This window comes from Myzus persicae, unplaced genomic scaffold, assembly GCF_001856785.1.
Source record: "Myzus persicae strain clone G006 unplaced genomic scaffold, MPER_G0061.0, whole genome shotgun sequence".
Taxonomy (NCBI): Eukaryota; Metazoa; Arthropoda; class Insecta; order Hemiptera; family Aphididae; genus Myzus; species Myzus persicae.
Window position 1 is genome coordinate 1 of NW_019104376.1, and position 17386 is coordinate 17386.

Here is a 17386-nt window from a genome sequence, read left to right on the forward strand (position 1 = left end):
ATAGGAATACTATATATATTACGCATATTATGTACATGTTTCTTTTTTTTAATTCAATAAATTACATGATATTACTTTGAGTTTTTGATTTTGTACTCGCGAGTCACAAGGTGATATCCTATGGAATAGCTACTCGGTGTCACCATTGGTTGCTCATGTTGGTAGTTGGATATATAATTGTAGAATAGAATTGAAGTTAAGCGTTTGTCCATGTCGATCGAATCAGCCTGTATTTACAGCCATTGTCACAATACTACCAATACCAAAGTAATCCTCCAATTATATGTTAATGTACCTATATAAGGGCAAATAAGGTGGGTAGGTCAATGTTGTTAACTCATAATACAATAGAATATTGATGTAGTGTAGTAGTCAGTTAAACTCACAAAATGTGAAATCAGAATTAATATCTATAGTTAATTTGAGACCTAACCTACATAGAAGGTTTTACATTGTGGATCCTGGGTTGTTTTGAATTTGAATTGCAAGAACCAGCGCAGGAAGCGAGTTTGATCCCACCGGGCTAATGTATTATGTACTTTAATAGGCTTTTGCAAAGATAATTCTCACTTATAGCTGCCCATCACTGTGTCCGCTATCCGACATAGTCGGATTGCCTACCTAGATAACTAAGTTAAACGTGAATCGATTTCCACTGGACGTGACTGACTTGCTAGACATTGAAATAAATCTTTAAGATTTACGATTTTTGACTTTCATAAAAGCACAAGACTGGACCCCGTCTAAACTATCAAGTCCAGATATCGGTATTCACCATCAGTGAATAGCACAAAGGCCTTTATTACTGACGGAGCGAGTAACACCGAGAGACCAATGCAGGCAGGCCCATATCGTCGGCTATGCGACGCAATCGGATGGCTTACTTAGATGTCTGAATTTTATTTTAATCGATTTTCACTTTGACGTGACCGACTTGCTAGACACCCAAATACGGTGCTCCGACTCAAGATTTTGGTTTCACGTTGCCAAAACAAGACTGGATGTATCGAGCCAGTTTTACCGCTAATTTCTAAAGCCTCCAACTCGACTTTCAAACGTTCCCGCCTTCGAAACGACACCTCCAGAGCACCTTATCACAAATCCTTATCACATTCTCTGACATTTTCTCGCCTACCTACAAACGCGACTTTTATACTTTCAATTACTCAGTCTCCACAATCGGTAGCCACTTTCAGCTGACAGGGGGGTTTGTTTTTGCATTTCCCGTTTTTTCACTTACATCTAGCATGCGACTGCTCATGCATCCAATCCGCCATACACACATGCCCTATAACTCAAAGATTTGCATAGAGCGATGATTGATGGCTAGACATTCGATTACAATTATTCGCAATTCCTAATTTCTTAAACAGTCGACAAAACAGAAACGGGCAAACAGCGGGACACGGTATTACAGCAGCCGAGCAAAGACTACTATACACTCCAAGTCACAGTTTTCGGTACGGTTTAATATCTTTTCGAATTTCCTGTGAAACGATTTTCACTCTAGCACCTCGAAGGCGCCGGAGGGGGCTTCCACGACGCCCGGAATCGAGGCACACGGGCAGCTAACACTTTCGTAAAAGCACAAGACTGGACCGTTCAATCACATATTTCGAGACTTTCAAACGTTCCCGCCTTCGAAACGGCACCACGAAAATGCATTATCACAAATCCTTATCACCTTCTCTGACATTTTCTAGGACCCCTACAAACGCGACTTTTATAGTTTCGACTACTCAGTCTACGCAATCGGTAAACACTTTCAGCTAACACGGGGGGTCTGGGGGTCTCCCCCAGCGACCCTCGAAGAGCTAGTCTTCTTAATATATAAAATGGTAAGGTCTCGGAGTCTTTTCCTCCCGGAACGAAAGACCACTATTTCTTTTCTTCCACGAGCGTTCGCTTCCCGGCCAATGGGAGCGCGAAAAAATGTCGCGGCGTTATCGTTTTGAAATATCGTCTTCACGAAAGGTAATATAAAAATATTGTTTCAAAACTTTTGCTTTTCGAGCTCCGTTCGCCTTTCTTCGTGCCACATTCTCACATTTCGAAATCGGTTTTGCAGACCGAACCAAAGTCGTCGAACGGAGCCTTACACTTACTGTTTTGTCCTTCTCTCGGTTAAATATATCAAATGAAACAGGACTGTTCTTCAACGGTCAGGTTCATATCGATCGTATAATTCTGCGACTGTGGAACGTCCGAATGCGATATATTAAATTCAAAATTATTAGGATGAGATCAACACACAATCCTGTGGTTGGATTTCAATAAATCTACTCGAAAACCCATAATATGTAATATGTAATAAATAAGACAATATTTTAACCCGACCATTAGTGCTCGATGCTATGATATAATATTTCACAATTAATACACTCTGTATTTAATGAGTAACGTTCAATTGCATATTGCTTATATATTAAATAAATTTACTATTTATTTGATGCAGAACCGTATACATATGTACTATTACGCATAATAATAGCAATACAAATATTTTAGTTTTTTTACAACAACAGAAATTGATATGTATTTGCATTCAATAGCATGATTTTACATCTATTTTGTTAACTATATGCAATATTCTACGGATTTCATCGGTTAAACAATGTTTATTGCAGTATTCGCTGATGAATACAAACGGCTTAAATGCTCAAATTGTTCCGTCTAAAGGCATCTGAGTAGGTGTCCCGTAGGTTTAGGCGATAGGTTAATGTCGTAGGGTAGGCGAGTTCGGATCCCGTCTTCGGATATAACGACGCCGTCTCTACGACGGTAGGCCTATGCTGTAGCACGGCCGCCCGGATTTTTTGCATTTTTTTTTCCGGTTTTTTTTACAAGATTTTTCCAAGTTCCAATGATTATTTCATTGTTATCTCCATTATTATTGTAAACAAAATCTTCGTGGTGCTTACATTATGAAATAATTTCAAAAAAACTTATACATACTACCGTCTATAAGTATGATTAGAATATCTTTGGTTTATCATGCCGAATATCATTACCTGCTTGCGATCTTTATTTTCTATACATTATGTGTGTAATGTGTATAATGAAGGTAAATACAACCAATTAAGTTGAGTTTCACTCATAGACGCTGAACGGAGGTTTGAATGTTAAACGATTTTCACTTGAGGAGACGGACTTGCTAGACATTCCAACTCAGTTTTCGAATTTACATTTTTATTACATACGAAAAAGCAAAGGACATGCGACGGGGAACCGTGTTATTCAATTGCCGATTTTCGAGGGTAAAGTGAAATTTCAAACATTCAAACGCTCGAAACGAGATCTCTAAGACTTATCAAAAATCGTTATCACCTCCTACATTTTTGTTTTTTAACTGCCCATGACGTCAACAGGAGTGACTTCTAGAAGTGATTTCAACGACATTGACGTCTGCATCGCCGAGTCTCACAAGCTCCCGAGTTTCAGGACAGCGAGTTTCACAAGGAACTAGTTTGAACTAAAATGTCTATACAGAAAAACTGTCCTAAAATCCCATTTTTTTTAGATGTTTTAGGTTCCTGACGTTTTTGTCATAATTCATGTTTTCTTCTGTTATCATATATTTTTATTTCTTATTGTTCTCTAGGTATATTACACAGATTGTTTATTTCTTAAAAAATTTCAAGTATACAGATGGTTTTAATAGTTTTTGGATTACAACAAAATAAAATAATCGTTCTATGAGAATCAAGTAACTAGTAGAAGACACTATAATTAATTAACTGTACCTAATTACAGTATAAGACAATAATTATTAATTCAAGTATTCAAAAGCTTTGTAATGGTTCGCAATCCTTTGGATCCGTTTCACCATTATATCCTTTTACCATCATATCAAACGCCATGTACTTTCCACAATGACAGTTATTATCACGATCGACTAAATCTATATACATGCCTATGAATCCTTTTGCATAGGTTTGGGTAAAGTTACCCTAAAAATTAAACAAAAAAATTAAATTAATTTTTATAATATTATACATTACAAAGTATTACTTTTTGGTACAATGCTTCTGAGTCATCGGCACAAAATTTACTTTTTTTGTCATCTTCGTTTTCACAATACTGTAAACATTTATACAAAGTATTTAAATAATATGGTACTTTAAATATAATGATTTCCAAAAAAATAATTACATAAATCGGTAAAAGTAAATTTCATCCCAAAAATTCACTCAATCACAAACTACGTAAGTAAATTAGGTATATTTTATACGTACTTAAATTTCTGATCAGATATTCTGGTACTGGGGAAATTGTGTTTACTCCCCAGAAGGTAACATGATTTTATGAATAATGATAGTTAATTATTAATGATTATTGGTTGACGAGGAGTGCGGTGACTTCAATCGTCGGATATCAGGATGTAATTATCTGGTCAAAATTGGAGTTGTGTGAGAGGAGATGTCAAGACAGGACACCAAATTTAATATTGAATGTTCAATGGTCAATGGATGGGTTCCTATATTTTTGATCTTATTACAACGATATACTAATATGAACTATACTCTGACAGCGGACGTGGTTAATCGATTTAAATAATAATAAATAATAATGGATATTATCAATGTCGATGTGTATATTATGCTATAAATGTTGTATTTCAGTATACAAAGTGAACGACTTTTCACGTAACAATTTTGTGAAATATTTTCGTATTTCAAAAAGTATAAACAAGCAGTTTCCACTCCATCTTTGTGTGTTGTACTATTATTAATCTTACAAAAGAAAATGAAATACCGTGAACTCCTGTTTCTTAACCTCAGCGCCGATTTGGCGACCTTTAATTTCCTCTCATCAAATGACAATCCACGCCAAACATGAAGCACGTATATCTACGAGATGTCACTAATGGGCATTCGCCAGTAAAAGTGGCAGATATTCACTCAATGTATTTTGGAAACCAAATGCACTAATATTATTTTATGTCTCCAGTCCTTTAAATCGGCGTAAGACTTAGGTACTGATAAAAATCTATATGACCTACATACTTATTTATAAACTGATGGGCACTTTGAATTAAAATGTTTATACCTCGTTATATGATATTTCACAATTCGGGAAATTTCCAATTTCATTGGTCAACGGTATAGGACTTATTAAGAATTCAAAGTATAATTTTTCCTTATCAATGGTTGAATTTGCTAAAAGTGCTGCAAAATTGTTCTGAAAAAACCATAGAATTTTTAATTTTAATTTTGTAGTTATGTGTTTGATACAAATCTTACTAATGAATAAATATACGAGTTCGATGATTCCAAAGGTGTAATTCCACCACGTAATAAATCAGGCGTACATTTGTTAAAAGTATGAAATTCAATTAAGTAGAAATCCATAATTGAATTCATCTTTGAGAAATCAAAATCTAGTATACAAAACATAACAAATTATAATACATTTATATTTGAAAAATTGGTTGGTTGTAGAATAAAGATATCTATTATATCTTAAAAATCACAATTACAATTTAAATTATTTGGTGCAACTGTATGTATAAGGAATTGTATTTCTACTAATTTGATTTTAATTTATCCGCTTACAAGGTGGTTTGTAACAGTCATCGTTATCGGTACTGACACCGTCATCGCCATCATCAATTTCATCGTTTGTACTGTTACGGGCCTTATTTCTTTCAAATGCTATGAAAGTTCTAGCACTCAAATAAAACCCAATTTCCAAATTTGGATTATCACCTTTAATAGTATTTACGTAATCGGTTAAGTTCTGGTACATGTCACCAACAGTTTTCTAAAGATGAATAAATTATTATATAATAGAAATGTATAAAATCATAAACTTTGTATCTATCTATATAAATAAAAATGAATGTCTCTTTTTACGCACTCGTAATCTTCACAACTACTCGTCCGATTCATTTTAAATTCAATATAGATACTTAGATGGATCAGGGGAAGGTATCAGTATCCATATGAAAATCACAATAAATACATTCCAGAAAGTAAGGATACTAGGTTTTTATTATAGTGCGTTTCACAACGATTGTCCTTCGATACCAACGTGGTTGTTGGATACAAAATCAGATTTTAAATTCGGCGCGCTGCATGCGATCTGAATGTGTGGCAATGTTGTTGCCACCCTGCTGCTCCGCCGACGAAGTCTTTTCAAACCGAACTTTGTCCTATGAGGAGGGGACGGGTACTGTCGCGGTCTAGCCGTTGGTCGCCGATACCCGCCACCGCCGTTTTTGTCGTTTTCCAGCCGTCTAGGCAAAGTGTTGTTCTGTTTCTCGTTCTCACGACCCGGTGCGTCGCCGCCGTTTTCTTGTATACGCCATTTTTGTTTTATGTTCAGCTTCCGAGCTCCGGCGTTTTCTTTTCCGTACTCGACGTATTGTTTCGACCGTCCGTGTCGCAATCCGACAGCGTTTTAGCGACCTTTATCGTTCGTCCGTTGAATCCGTATGACTTGAGCCCTGCTCGTCCACATACCACGTGTTCCGCCCGTCTGCGGTCACGTTTTAGCGACCTTTGTCGCTCGTCCGATGAATCTGTGTGACTTGAGCCCTGCTCGTTCACATTCCACGTGTTCCGCCCGTCCGTTTCTAACGCAGTGCGAACCGTGTCATAACCGTTCTTGTTTTCGCGCGCTGTGCGCCCGGTTGCATCGCTTCAACCGCCCGTAACGCGAGCCATAAAAGAGACGTGTTGGCTTTGTCGCCCGTCCGTATCGTACGCTGTACGACTCCGCTGGTGTTCTATTCGAGGTGCAAAACCGCTCTTCATTTCCGACGTTCCGTCAAGCTACGAAGTCTCGACACGCGGGCCAGTTTCGTCAAGTCGACGTAGGACACACCGTCGTCGTGCTATCTTGATTCCTTGTCCATCTTCTGCCGGTCGCCGTCGTTTGGGACAACTGCTCCATCACCGCGTTATCACGTCCTGCTATCAACATCGCCGTATCAGGTCGTACACACGGTTATCGTATGTTGTCATCGTTTATATTATCTCACCGATCGGTTTGTGATCGCGTGATTACTAACATTAATTTTAAGTCTCATTTTCTGCAGCATTTTGTAATAAATTATCCCGTACCTTTCATACCGTAAATATTGTTATTGTTGATAAGCTTTCAGTCATCACCCTCACTCATTAATTCTCTTATTCCCGAATCCGATCCTATACAGTCCCCTCTCCCCCTCCTACAGGGTTATCGACAGGACAACGACGAGTAGGTAAAGTGACACACGATCCGACACTTGTAGGCAGCCTCCAGCGCACGCACACGCCTACACGCGTCATCCGGCTTGATGTGCAGCCGTCGCACAGTGGTAGTGGTTTTTAATCAAACCAGTGATTCGCAATTTAGACTGGTAAATAAAGTGCGATATCTTATTTAATTTTAAATTTCCCTCCATACTTAAGTACTAGTTTACTAGTCCTTGACGAAAAACGTACGTCGAAAAACTGCCATCCGGCGCTTTGGTACCGAGGGACAATTGTTGTGAAACGCACTGTAGTGGCGTGCTCAAACGGATTAGCAATAAAACTCATTGTTTTATAAAAAAAAAAAACTTATAGTGGCCTACTCTAACGGATTTTTAATAATGAACCATATAAATTTGTACAAATATAATAAACATGAATGTTAATAATATCATTAATATCTAATCGACTGACGGCCCTGGCGCAGACCGGGTAAGACTCAAGCTGGTATATAATGTATAATTGAATTATAAAATGACATTTGAAAATATCGATAAATTAATGGGTGTATTAATTATTTTTAGTGGCTTGGTGAGGCTCGGTCGTACACTGAGCGTACGTAACGGTTTCCGTTGGTAACACTCGGATGCGACCGGCTGAGTTTTAAGCAACGCGCATCATTGCCACACATACTAACACGGGTTTCAAATCAACAGTTTAATCCTATAATGCTAATTGTAGAGTTTCTAGACTTAATATCAATAAAAAAAATATTACTTATATTTAATGCCAGGAAATGGATATACGCAAAGGTAAAATTCGTTGGTATATATATGTGTTAACATTTATTTAATGTATTTTTTTACAATTATTTTATTTACATTTAAAGATTACATGGTAAGAGGACTTAAGCACAATACATTTTTTGGAACAGGTCCAACTACGTGTGAATTACCTATTCATTGTTTCTCCAATGTATAACATATACTTAGTTGTAAACAAATACTAAATTAAAAATAACTAAAACATTTAGAACTAATACACACAACATTGTAGATAAAAAGATAATAACATCAACACCTGCCAAGAATATTCGAGGTGGACTATGTCTCAGCGTAGAGAAATTCCTTAAGAATTGGAAGCACAGCCAGTAAGTACTTTACTACTAATCCGAATAGGCCAGACGCCTGAAAAATTTCCTCTTCGTGCAGACCACTGGTCAGCTGACTTATGTTTTGGAAATCATGTAGTCTCCCGATCAATAGGTTGGATAAACACATGAAATACATTTAGAGTACTTTTGATCCGACAGTTGATTAGCAACGCTTGCAGAGTAGCTTAATTAGTTGGACAAAGAAAATATGGCACATTGTGCTAAACCCGGAGGTGGATTGGCTAGCTGTTCCGTAGTTTTCCGATAGTGAACTAACGCAGAATGAATAAGATAAAAGGCAACATCGAGAAGTGAAACTGATCAAACTCAAAACATTTATTGCGGGTCGAAGTCCAAAATTCAGAAAGTAGAGCTTTTTTAGCATAATATATTTTGTCATTCCATGATGTCGATAAAAAATAATGGGGTGATGTAGAAGTGATTCAAATGTGATTCCTTCCCGTACTCTAGATAAAAAAAGATATGGTTGAACTGGGTAGAACACGATTGAGAACGGTCTTTATCGGTCGTACCTTTTTTAATAGCATGATTGAGAACGTTCTTACCTGCTAACTTTTATGCAACGTTGCCATATTAATTAAAAATAAAAATAATAAAAATACAATATACAATATATATAAGATATCAATCACTATATTTTGGTTACTAAATAAACTTACATGGAATTTCGTTTTAAATTTTCAATCCTTGGCTATTAAAGTCAAACATTTAATAAATTGTTAACAAACAAATCATATTTAAATTTTAAATTTGATAAAAAAAAACACACACATATTATTGCACCTATATATATATATATATATATATATGGTATATGAGTATACATATATAACGGCAATAGTTTGACCGTAAATGCCTAGATATGATAATTTATTATTAACCGTCGACAGTGTGCCAAATGTCTCTTGTTAATCGCATGAATTGTCGTACATTTTATAAACAAATTGTAAAAAATGGCCAAAAAAAAAAAACCGTTTACACATTTTATACTTACAAAACAACGTTTCAAAACAAGAAAAAAAGATGCCTTTGCATCAAAATCCCAGCCCTAAAAATTATTACTAATAATTAATATAAATGGCAACGTCGCTAGAAATATCTTCTCAATCGTTTGATTTTAAGGTACAAAATATTGTTTCTTTGATCTGCCGACGTTCTCAATCGTGTTGCTAAAAAGGTAAAACGTTCTCAATCGTACAACACCGGGTTGAACTCATTTCATATCGATTTTTTCTAGGTACTCAACTAGTTTGCAGGGTAGTGTTTTCGAACGTACTAAAGCTATTGGGGTACATATGCTATATGAATAGTACGGAAGCATACCTATGATTCTATTTAATTAAAATATATCTACTATAAACCAAACTTAAAATCATTCGTAATTTAGACACTGTACTTACATTTTCATATGCATGATCAATTCCTTCCAGAATCAACCCTTTCACACGATACTTCTGAACAAAATCGTGTACAATTTTACTCACAAGTTTAAAATCTCCTTTCGAAAGCATATTATGCCAGTCAATTGTGTATCCATGTGAATAAAATAAGTACACATTTTTCGCCGGCTTATCAAAATTTAGAAGTGTTCGTAAGCGTTCTGTAAAAAAATCAGGCATTCATGTAGCAGGTGATCTACTGCAGTTGAGTGATCTGCGAATTTAGGACGAGTGATCTACGTATCAATTAAAAAAATTATTTTTTTAATAATAAAAAACACATAATATTTTTTATTACGAGTACCTACGTCAATTATTTTATAAAATTCAGATGCAAGCATTTTAGGTAAACTCCGACCAACGAACAGTTTAAAACTAACGCACGCGTACTGCTTCTCATTTCATTGTACAATTTAGAATCTAGATGTTATTGAGTTTTACCACAACTATTCAATTGTCGATATTGTCGATAAAAAGGTTGATTATTAAGCGATAAAGAGACTATCGTAAACAGACGTATGTGTTAGATACAACAAACTACGACCATCCAATTATGATTTTTCCCGACAATTTTACGTTTATAAAAATAAAAGTAATACAAAATACAGTAGGGACTCGATAATCCGAACACAGGCTAATCCGAACGGGCTTGAGAATTATCTTATCTTATCTAATATGCACATATGTATTTATAAGTAATATTTTCCGGTAATACAATTTTCGATAATGTTTATTATGATAATTAATATTTTTAAATATTCATTGTCTTTTAAAATTACGAGTTTTTACATGATTAATACAGATGAAAATAAAATTTCATAATTTAAATTACAATAAGACTGTAGTTTTTTTAAGCCATAGGTAATCCGAACAAATCGCTAATCCAAACGACCCCTTTCCCCAATCACGTTCGGATTATCAAGACCCTACTGTATGCAAAATATGCTAAAAATTGCTTTTCTTAAAATATGACGAAATATAATGCAAAAATATGCAAATTGAAACTTATTACCTATTTAGTTTCGCCATTTCATACAACAAATTTATATCTCACCTAGAATAATATAATATAATAACAGGTAATAATAATTGTAGATCACCAACTACACCTAGCATAATACGATAGATCACCTGATAATACCCAAAAAGAGGCAGTAGATCACCCGCTACACGAATGCTAAAAACCATAAATAATATTTAACTATATACCATAGATCATAATTTAGGCTAAATTTTGCTAGAAACTAATGACATTATATTCTTTTATAGTTTAATCTTTTATAGTACATCTAATTATTATAATATTATATTATGAAATTATATTATTTATATTCAAATAAACAATAACGATAAAGGTTGTTATTTTGTTTTACTTCAAAAATATTTTCATGATGATTAGAAACTTCTTCGTAAAATATTAAACTTTATATTGGTGCTAATGCCATTTTTAAGTCCTAACACTGCTAAATAGAACTAGGTAGGTATGTTCTATAATATAGATTCTATATTAATAATTGTTTCTTTACCTAATCCGTACATCACGTCATTAAACTCGATTCTATAACTTGGTTTACATGTAACTCCATTATACACAAAAGACGTGCATTTTGGTGGAAGTAGCTCTACTTTCACCACGTCTTCGCGACATTTTTGACCATCTTTTTCCATTTCACCTAAATACCGGCACGATGTTTCGCCAATTTCTATAATCACAAAAAAAATATGTTTTTTTACTTAATAGTTGTATCTACAGAAAACATTGTCAATCACTACTAAACGGGTCTTATCGGAACTAACAACTATCACGTATGTGACAGTCGTTGACGGCAACAGTGCAACATGGCATTGGCATACACCAGAAACAAGTGTCGGGTAAACCAACTTACAACCAGGACAACAGTGCGCATTGTGTTTACTACTAGGTACGGCACAAGTACAAGTTCCGGTGATATTTCGAGAGTAGTAAATATTTGAAAAAAGAAATCACCAGTTGGTCGAACTACCAGCCACAGCCAGCTACCGCAGACCGACACGGACGAAGCGTTGCGAGTGGCCAATACCACAGTGCCGACACACGACTGACGGACACTAACCAACCACGCCGCCGGTTGACGGTTACACCACTGTGACGCGTACTCCCGGACGGTAATCGAGCTGGGGCACTCAGTAGTCTTCACTACATTCTCAGTTGATTTAGGTCACTCTATAAAGTAATATGCATGCCTCAAAGGAGAATAATCAGCCTGTTAACTGATGTACTGCTGTGCTGCGCGTCTCACACCCCCTTCCGATGTTGGCGTAATCAAGTGGTTCACGTGACAATCGAATCATTCAAGATGCGCAGAAAGTGATTGTTTTCTTTTGAGACAGAGTATAATATATTAATTATATTTTAGTACCTATACAACTTATTTTTATTATAACATTACTATAGAACTATAGTTCTAAATCTAAATTACTAGAACTTAAACTAACAATAAAAAAAACTGTGCTAATTTATTTTTAACTTTTTTTCTACAGAATTAACCACTTACATTTAGCCTTGTTCAAAATGTCCTAACCTTAACTATGAAAAGCGGGTAAGTGGATGTCACTCTGCTGTACAGTAGGTTACAAGTGGGTCACTGTATAATGGATGGAATTAAATTTAAATTCAATGATACAATATCATTGTATAAGAAAAACGATTCTGAGTGGAGACGGTATGTCGGTCTTGGTTTAAGACATATTAATACCAATATATCTGAGTCAAAATTCGAATTTTAAATGCTTATAAAAAAAAACTGTGCCTATATATTTTAAATATTTTACAATTGCTATTGTAAAAATATATCAGGAGCCTTGTATTAAATTTTCAAGCTTTTTCGCTCAACAAATCAAATTTTATTGGTATTTATAGAAAAAAAACACTAAGAAAATTGAAAATTGACAATGTCCGTAAACATCTCAAAAAGAGTCAAATTATTTTCAAAATCTTATCGTGTTTAGAAAATGCTAATATCAACATTCAGTGAAATTTTCAAGTATCTACAGCCATTCGTTTTTTAATTACAACAAAAACAGAAAATCGTTACATGAGAAATCGAGTGAATATCAAAAGTTGTAAAAATATGAATTTCAAACGCTCATAAAAATTTAATTTGACTTTCTTCTAAAAATTTTAAAACAACCTGTGAAAATTTCATATATCTACGGCCATTTGTTTTAGAGTTACACCAAAAACCAAAATCGATTTTGCGTAAAAATTCCCGTTTTTCCTTAATTTTTTCTTTTGTTTTTCACGTCGCTTTTGACAACTACTGGGAAATTTTTACTTTTGACCCCCCAAAGTACCAACAAGATTCACTTTCCAATCAGAAAAGTTGCTGTTGAAGAAAATCGAAGCAGTTTTACTGTCCTAAAAGCTGATGACAGACCCAAAAAAAAAAAATAAATAAATAAATAAAAAAAAAACACACATCATTGTAAAATCAATACATTCATCGTTCCACTCAGAATCTAAAATTGATTGAAAAACTTAAACTACAACAAATATAATTTGTACATTTTATATTTAATTCATTTTGTCAAAATTTGAAATTTAATTTATAATAAAAAATAAACTGTGTCTATGGATTTTTAATCTTTTTAAACTTCTATTGAAATAATATATTAGAAACTATATACTACTTTTCATTTGTTTTGACCCAACGAACACAATATTGTTGACATTTATAGAGAAAAAAAACTGAGATAATAGACAATTGAAAATGTCCATAATGAGCTTAAAACGGGTTAAATATTTAAAAAAAAAAATAGACAAGGTTCAACTTCAAACGGTCATAAAAATTGATTTTTGACTTTCCGGTAGACATTTGTAATTTGATAAAGATAGACGCACCTATGAGAAATCTTATTTTCAATTTTAAAATCTTAGATTTAAAAAGAAAAAGTCTTATGAATTTCGAACTCAAAATGATTTTCTAATTTTCGTAATGTTACTATTTTATCAAAATTCGAATGCTCGTTAAAAAAATTGCAACTATATATTTTTAAAATTTTTAAACTGATTTTGTAAAAATAAATTAGAAATCATGTAATAAATTTACAAGGTTTTTGATCCAAAAAATACAATTTTAATATATATTAATTTTTAATTAAAATATAACAAATGGAATTCGAAATTTTCTAATGACTCTAAATATTTTTAAAAAAACATAATTGAAATTTAATTTATAATAAAAAAAAACTGTATAAATGATGACAAGGTGTAAATAATTCTAAGTCAATTTTAGATTATTATGAACATAGAAATTATTTGACATGTAAAACTGATAGAATATTTTTGGTACACTGAAATTTATCAGAGAGTCGACTGGCGTGAAGGTGCTCGTACTGACTCTGGTAAATCACGTCTGAATATCGGGTGGCTGGGTCCCTGTTTTATAGGCCTACTCTCCGCTCTTCTCCTAACGATAAGATAGGGCTGACCCCGTTTACCATTGCACGTGTGCGTACGAGTTCCAGGAAACGGTCTCTTCCTGTGCGGCTGTCGATATCGATATATTATCTGACGTCTATTTATTATAATAGAACAATATTAATATTATTCATTATTTATGTCCATATATATGCATGTGTCTAATTGTTTCCACATATCTTTCACAACGCGATTTCGTTTGTCGAGTTCTCAGAACTACGCACACAAAGACTATAGCTGTTATCCTAAATCTTTCAAGACGCTTTCCCAAGGTCAATCACATCCTAGTGTGAACAATCTCATTCGTCCCCCTCGCTATCTCAAGTATATACGTATAGGCGGGACGTCAGTACATAGCACACTAATATTTACGACAAATCACTACTGCTGCTTCTTTTAGTTTCTACCTTGTGTATTCAGAAGAACAATTGCCGGACTTCAACATTGCACTCCAAAACAGTGGCGTAATTGAGAATGTTTTTTGAGGGGGGGGATTGAAATAAATTTGTATAGCAAACTTGTGGAGGCCTTTGCCTCCCACACCCCCTTAACTATATTTGGTATAATTTAATAACTCAACACATATCAATATAATCATTTTATATTACATAATACTATATATTTACAAATAACAAATATGTAATAAATCGTTTTAATATTTTACAATATTATGTCCAGATTTCTGGGCTTTTCGGCAAGTCCATCAATGACCTCTTCATTTGAAAATATAATGTCATTGTAAATTGCCAACAATGCCAGACCATTAAGTTCGAAAATCTTACGTTATTTTTTTCTTCGTCTGATAGCAAATCATGTCTAATAAACAAAGCAATGTCATTTTTACTTGCATCAAAATGATTACTCTAAAAAATTACGAAGCAGAACATAATTTATTAATGATATGCAGTGTTAGCAGTCATGCTACAGGCATAATACCTTAGAACAAAACTGTGCCTACCTTATTTGTTATTTGGACAGTTTGAACCAAATTTTTATTTTCAACGTGAGGTAATACATCATCAGTTTTCTCTATGTTTTTCTTAATTAATAAACAAGAAAATGAGTAGGTAAAATCGAATTAAATTATTTTTTAAAATTATTATTAGGTATTATTAATTATTATTATTATAAATTATTAAATTTTTTTTTTTAGTAGACTCATTCATTTTTTTATAATAATTAATATGACATAATATTTATTGAATAAACTGCAGCGACTGCAGTTAAATTGTCAATACATTTTTAACTGGTGTTTATTTAATTTTGCTTATTTTTGATGCGAGTTGTAATGTTAATTATAATAAGTGTACAAAATACGTCGTGCATATTTTATACGATTTTAAAAAACATAATATAATTCCGGTCTTAATTATGTGTAGTATTTTGAATAATTTAAAATTGTAATACTTACGTCAAATCCGGGCTTCTTTTTAAAAAAATTCAAAAGAGTATTATTAGTTGCCGGTAATTTTCTTTTTTTTGCTCCGTTTTGCTTTTAGCTTATGAAAATTAAATCAATTTCCTGACACTGTGGCTATGTGAGAATCGAGAATGTCACAGTATGCAGTGTGTGTACGTAATCGCGATAATCAATGTATAGATACTTAGTGTCGGCCAGCGTACGTAGTATTATTATTCGTTCTACGAAATGTAAATCTTGAAGTTAGATTTTCATTATTAAATTTTAATTTTTGGAAAAGTGGTTTTACCCATCATCGGATTACTTATAATCTGTAATCTATAATCTATAATATGCATGTAGTGTGTAGGAAGTAGGTACTGTAATTAGCTGCAGTTGTGGCAGGGCACCCAAGTGTTTATTAATAAATAAGAATTCAAATAAAACAGACCATATATTTTAAAATCACGCTCATCTTTACCTAGTAAATATTTATGATCCGTACTAACACAACTAAATATTTTATTTTATTTTTTAGTTTAATAATAAATATTAATTTATAAGTTTGTATCTGAACTATTTGTGTGTATACGACAGTATAAAAATACAGCTCATGGGGGGATCTATCCCCCCCCCCGTAATTTCACCACTGCTCCAAGATACTAACGAGATTATTATCGTTTAATATTAATATTCATACTATGGACCAGTGGCGTAGCAAGGGTATGGCGAACTGTGCCTACGCCAGGAGCGCAAATTATGAAGGGGCGCCAATTTGTGCTTTAAAATTGGTACTTATTTTTATTCTAACTTCAAAACGACATTTCTGTATTACCTATATGACTATACATTTTGAAATGTGTATGATTTTGTTTATCTTGTTTATCTTGTTTATCGTTAAATTCGTGTTTCAGTACAAGGAACGGTGAGTGTGTGTTTGTGTGTGTGTGTGAACATCGAGCCTATCGTTATCGGATCGCCCGTGGCCCGTCTATAAAATATATTATGATATTCTTTGTCGTTTATATATCAATAATCGTATTTTTAAAAGTGACGATAGTGCGTATTACAATGCATGATAGTACGATGCGGGTAATCGTATTGCCTTTTCTTAGCCGTCTATGCTATTGACACGTCGCAAGCTGTACGCACACACGTAAGTTAATAAAACTATATAAACATTTTATAATTTACTCGTTAGTCGTTAATAATTTACTAATAAAATAATGACTTCAAAAAAACCTTCTGGTGCCTGGTTTGAAAAGCAAAGAAAACTGAAAGAATCTAGTAATAAAAGTTTATCCGCATCGTTAGGCAAATGGCTTCAGAAATCTAGTCCAAAAGAAAATCTAGTAGTTCCTTTAGAAACGGATACTAACGATGGAATAAAAATAACAGAAAATGCTACTACCATTGAGTCTGATACTAACAATGAGATAAAAATAGAAAAACAGGATAATACTAAAAATGTTGACTTTAATGATCCTGCGAAATGGCCCAAAATAACACCTAGGTTAAAAGCTATTTTAATTGAACGTGGTCCTCCAATCTCTTCAATTCAAAACTACTATCCACATGACGAAAATAATCATCATTTTAGTAATAAATGGTTCTTCAGAAAACTTACTAATGGTGAACAGGTTCGAAGGCAATGGTTAATGTATAGTGTTTCAAAAAATAAACTTTTTTGTTTTCCGTGCATTTTATTTTGTACCACAAATTGTGCTTTTGTTTCTG

The 17386-nt window shown here is 33.7% G+C and overlaps 1 protein-coding gene and 1 long non-coding RNA gene across 2 annotated transcripts in view; both read right to left on the reverse strand.

Moving 5' to 3' along the window:
- Nucleotides 1-3557: 3557 nt before the first annotated feature.
- LOC111041616 overlaps nt 3558-17386 on the reverse strand; it is a 16507-nt gene continuing 2678 nt past the window's right edge. Inside the window, exons 2-8 of the mRNA XM_022325925.1 lie at nt 11318-11494; nt 9753-9952; nt 5556-5763; nt 5244-5380; nt 5050-5181; nt 4012-4080; nt 3558-3950 (exon numbers count right to left, since the gene is read on the reverse strand). Of these exons, the coding sequence (XP_022181617.1) occupies nt 3783-3950; nt 4012-4080; nt 5050-5181; nt 5244-5380; nt 5556-5763; nt 9753-9952; nt 11318-11494 (1091 nt within the window). The 3' untranslated portion in view covers nt 3558-3782. The remainder of the gene's footprint in view (nt 3951-4011; nt 4081-5049; nt 5182-5243; nt 5381-5555; nt 5764-9752; nt 9953-11317; nt 11495-17386) is intronic.
- On the reverse strand, nt 14121-17380 carry LOC111041618. Its single transcript, XR_002605346.1, has 2 exons — nt 15662-17380; nt 14121-15289 (listed from the first exon to the last, which is right to left on the reverse strand). It is a non-coding gene; the product is annotated as an uncharacterized LOC111041618 (long non-coding RNA).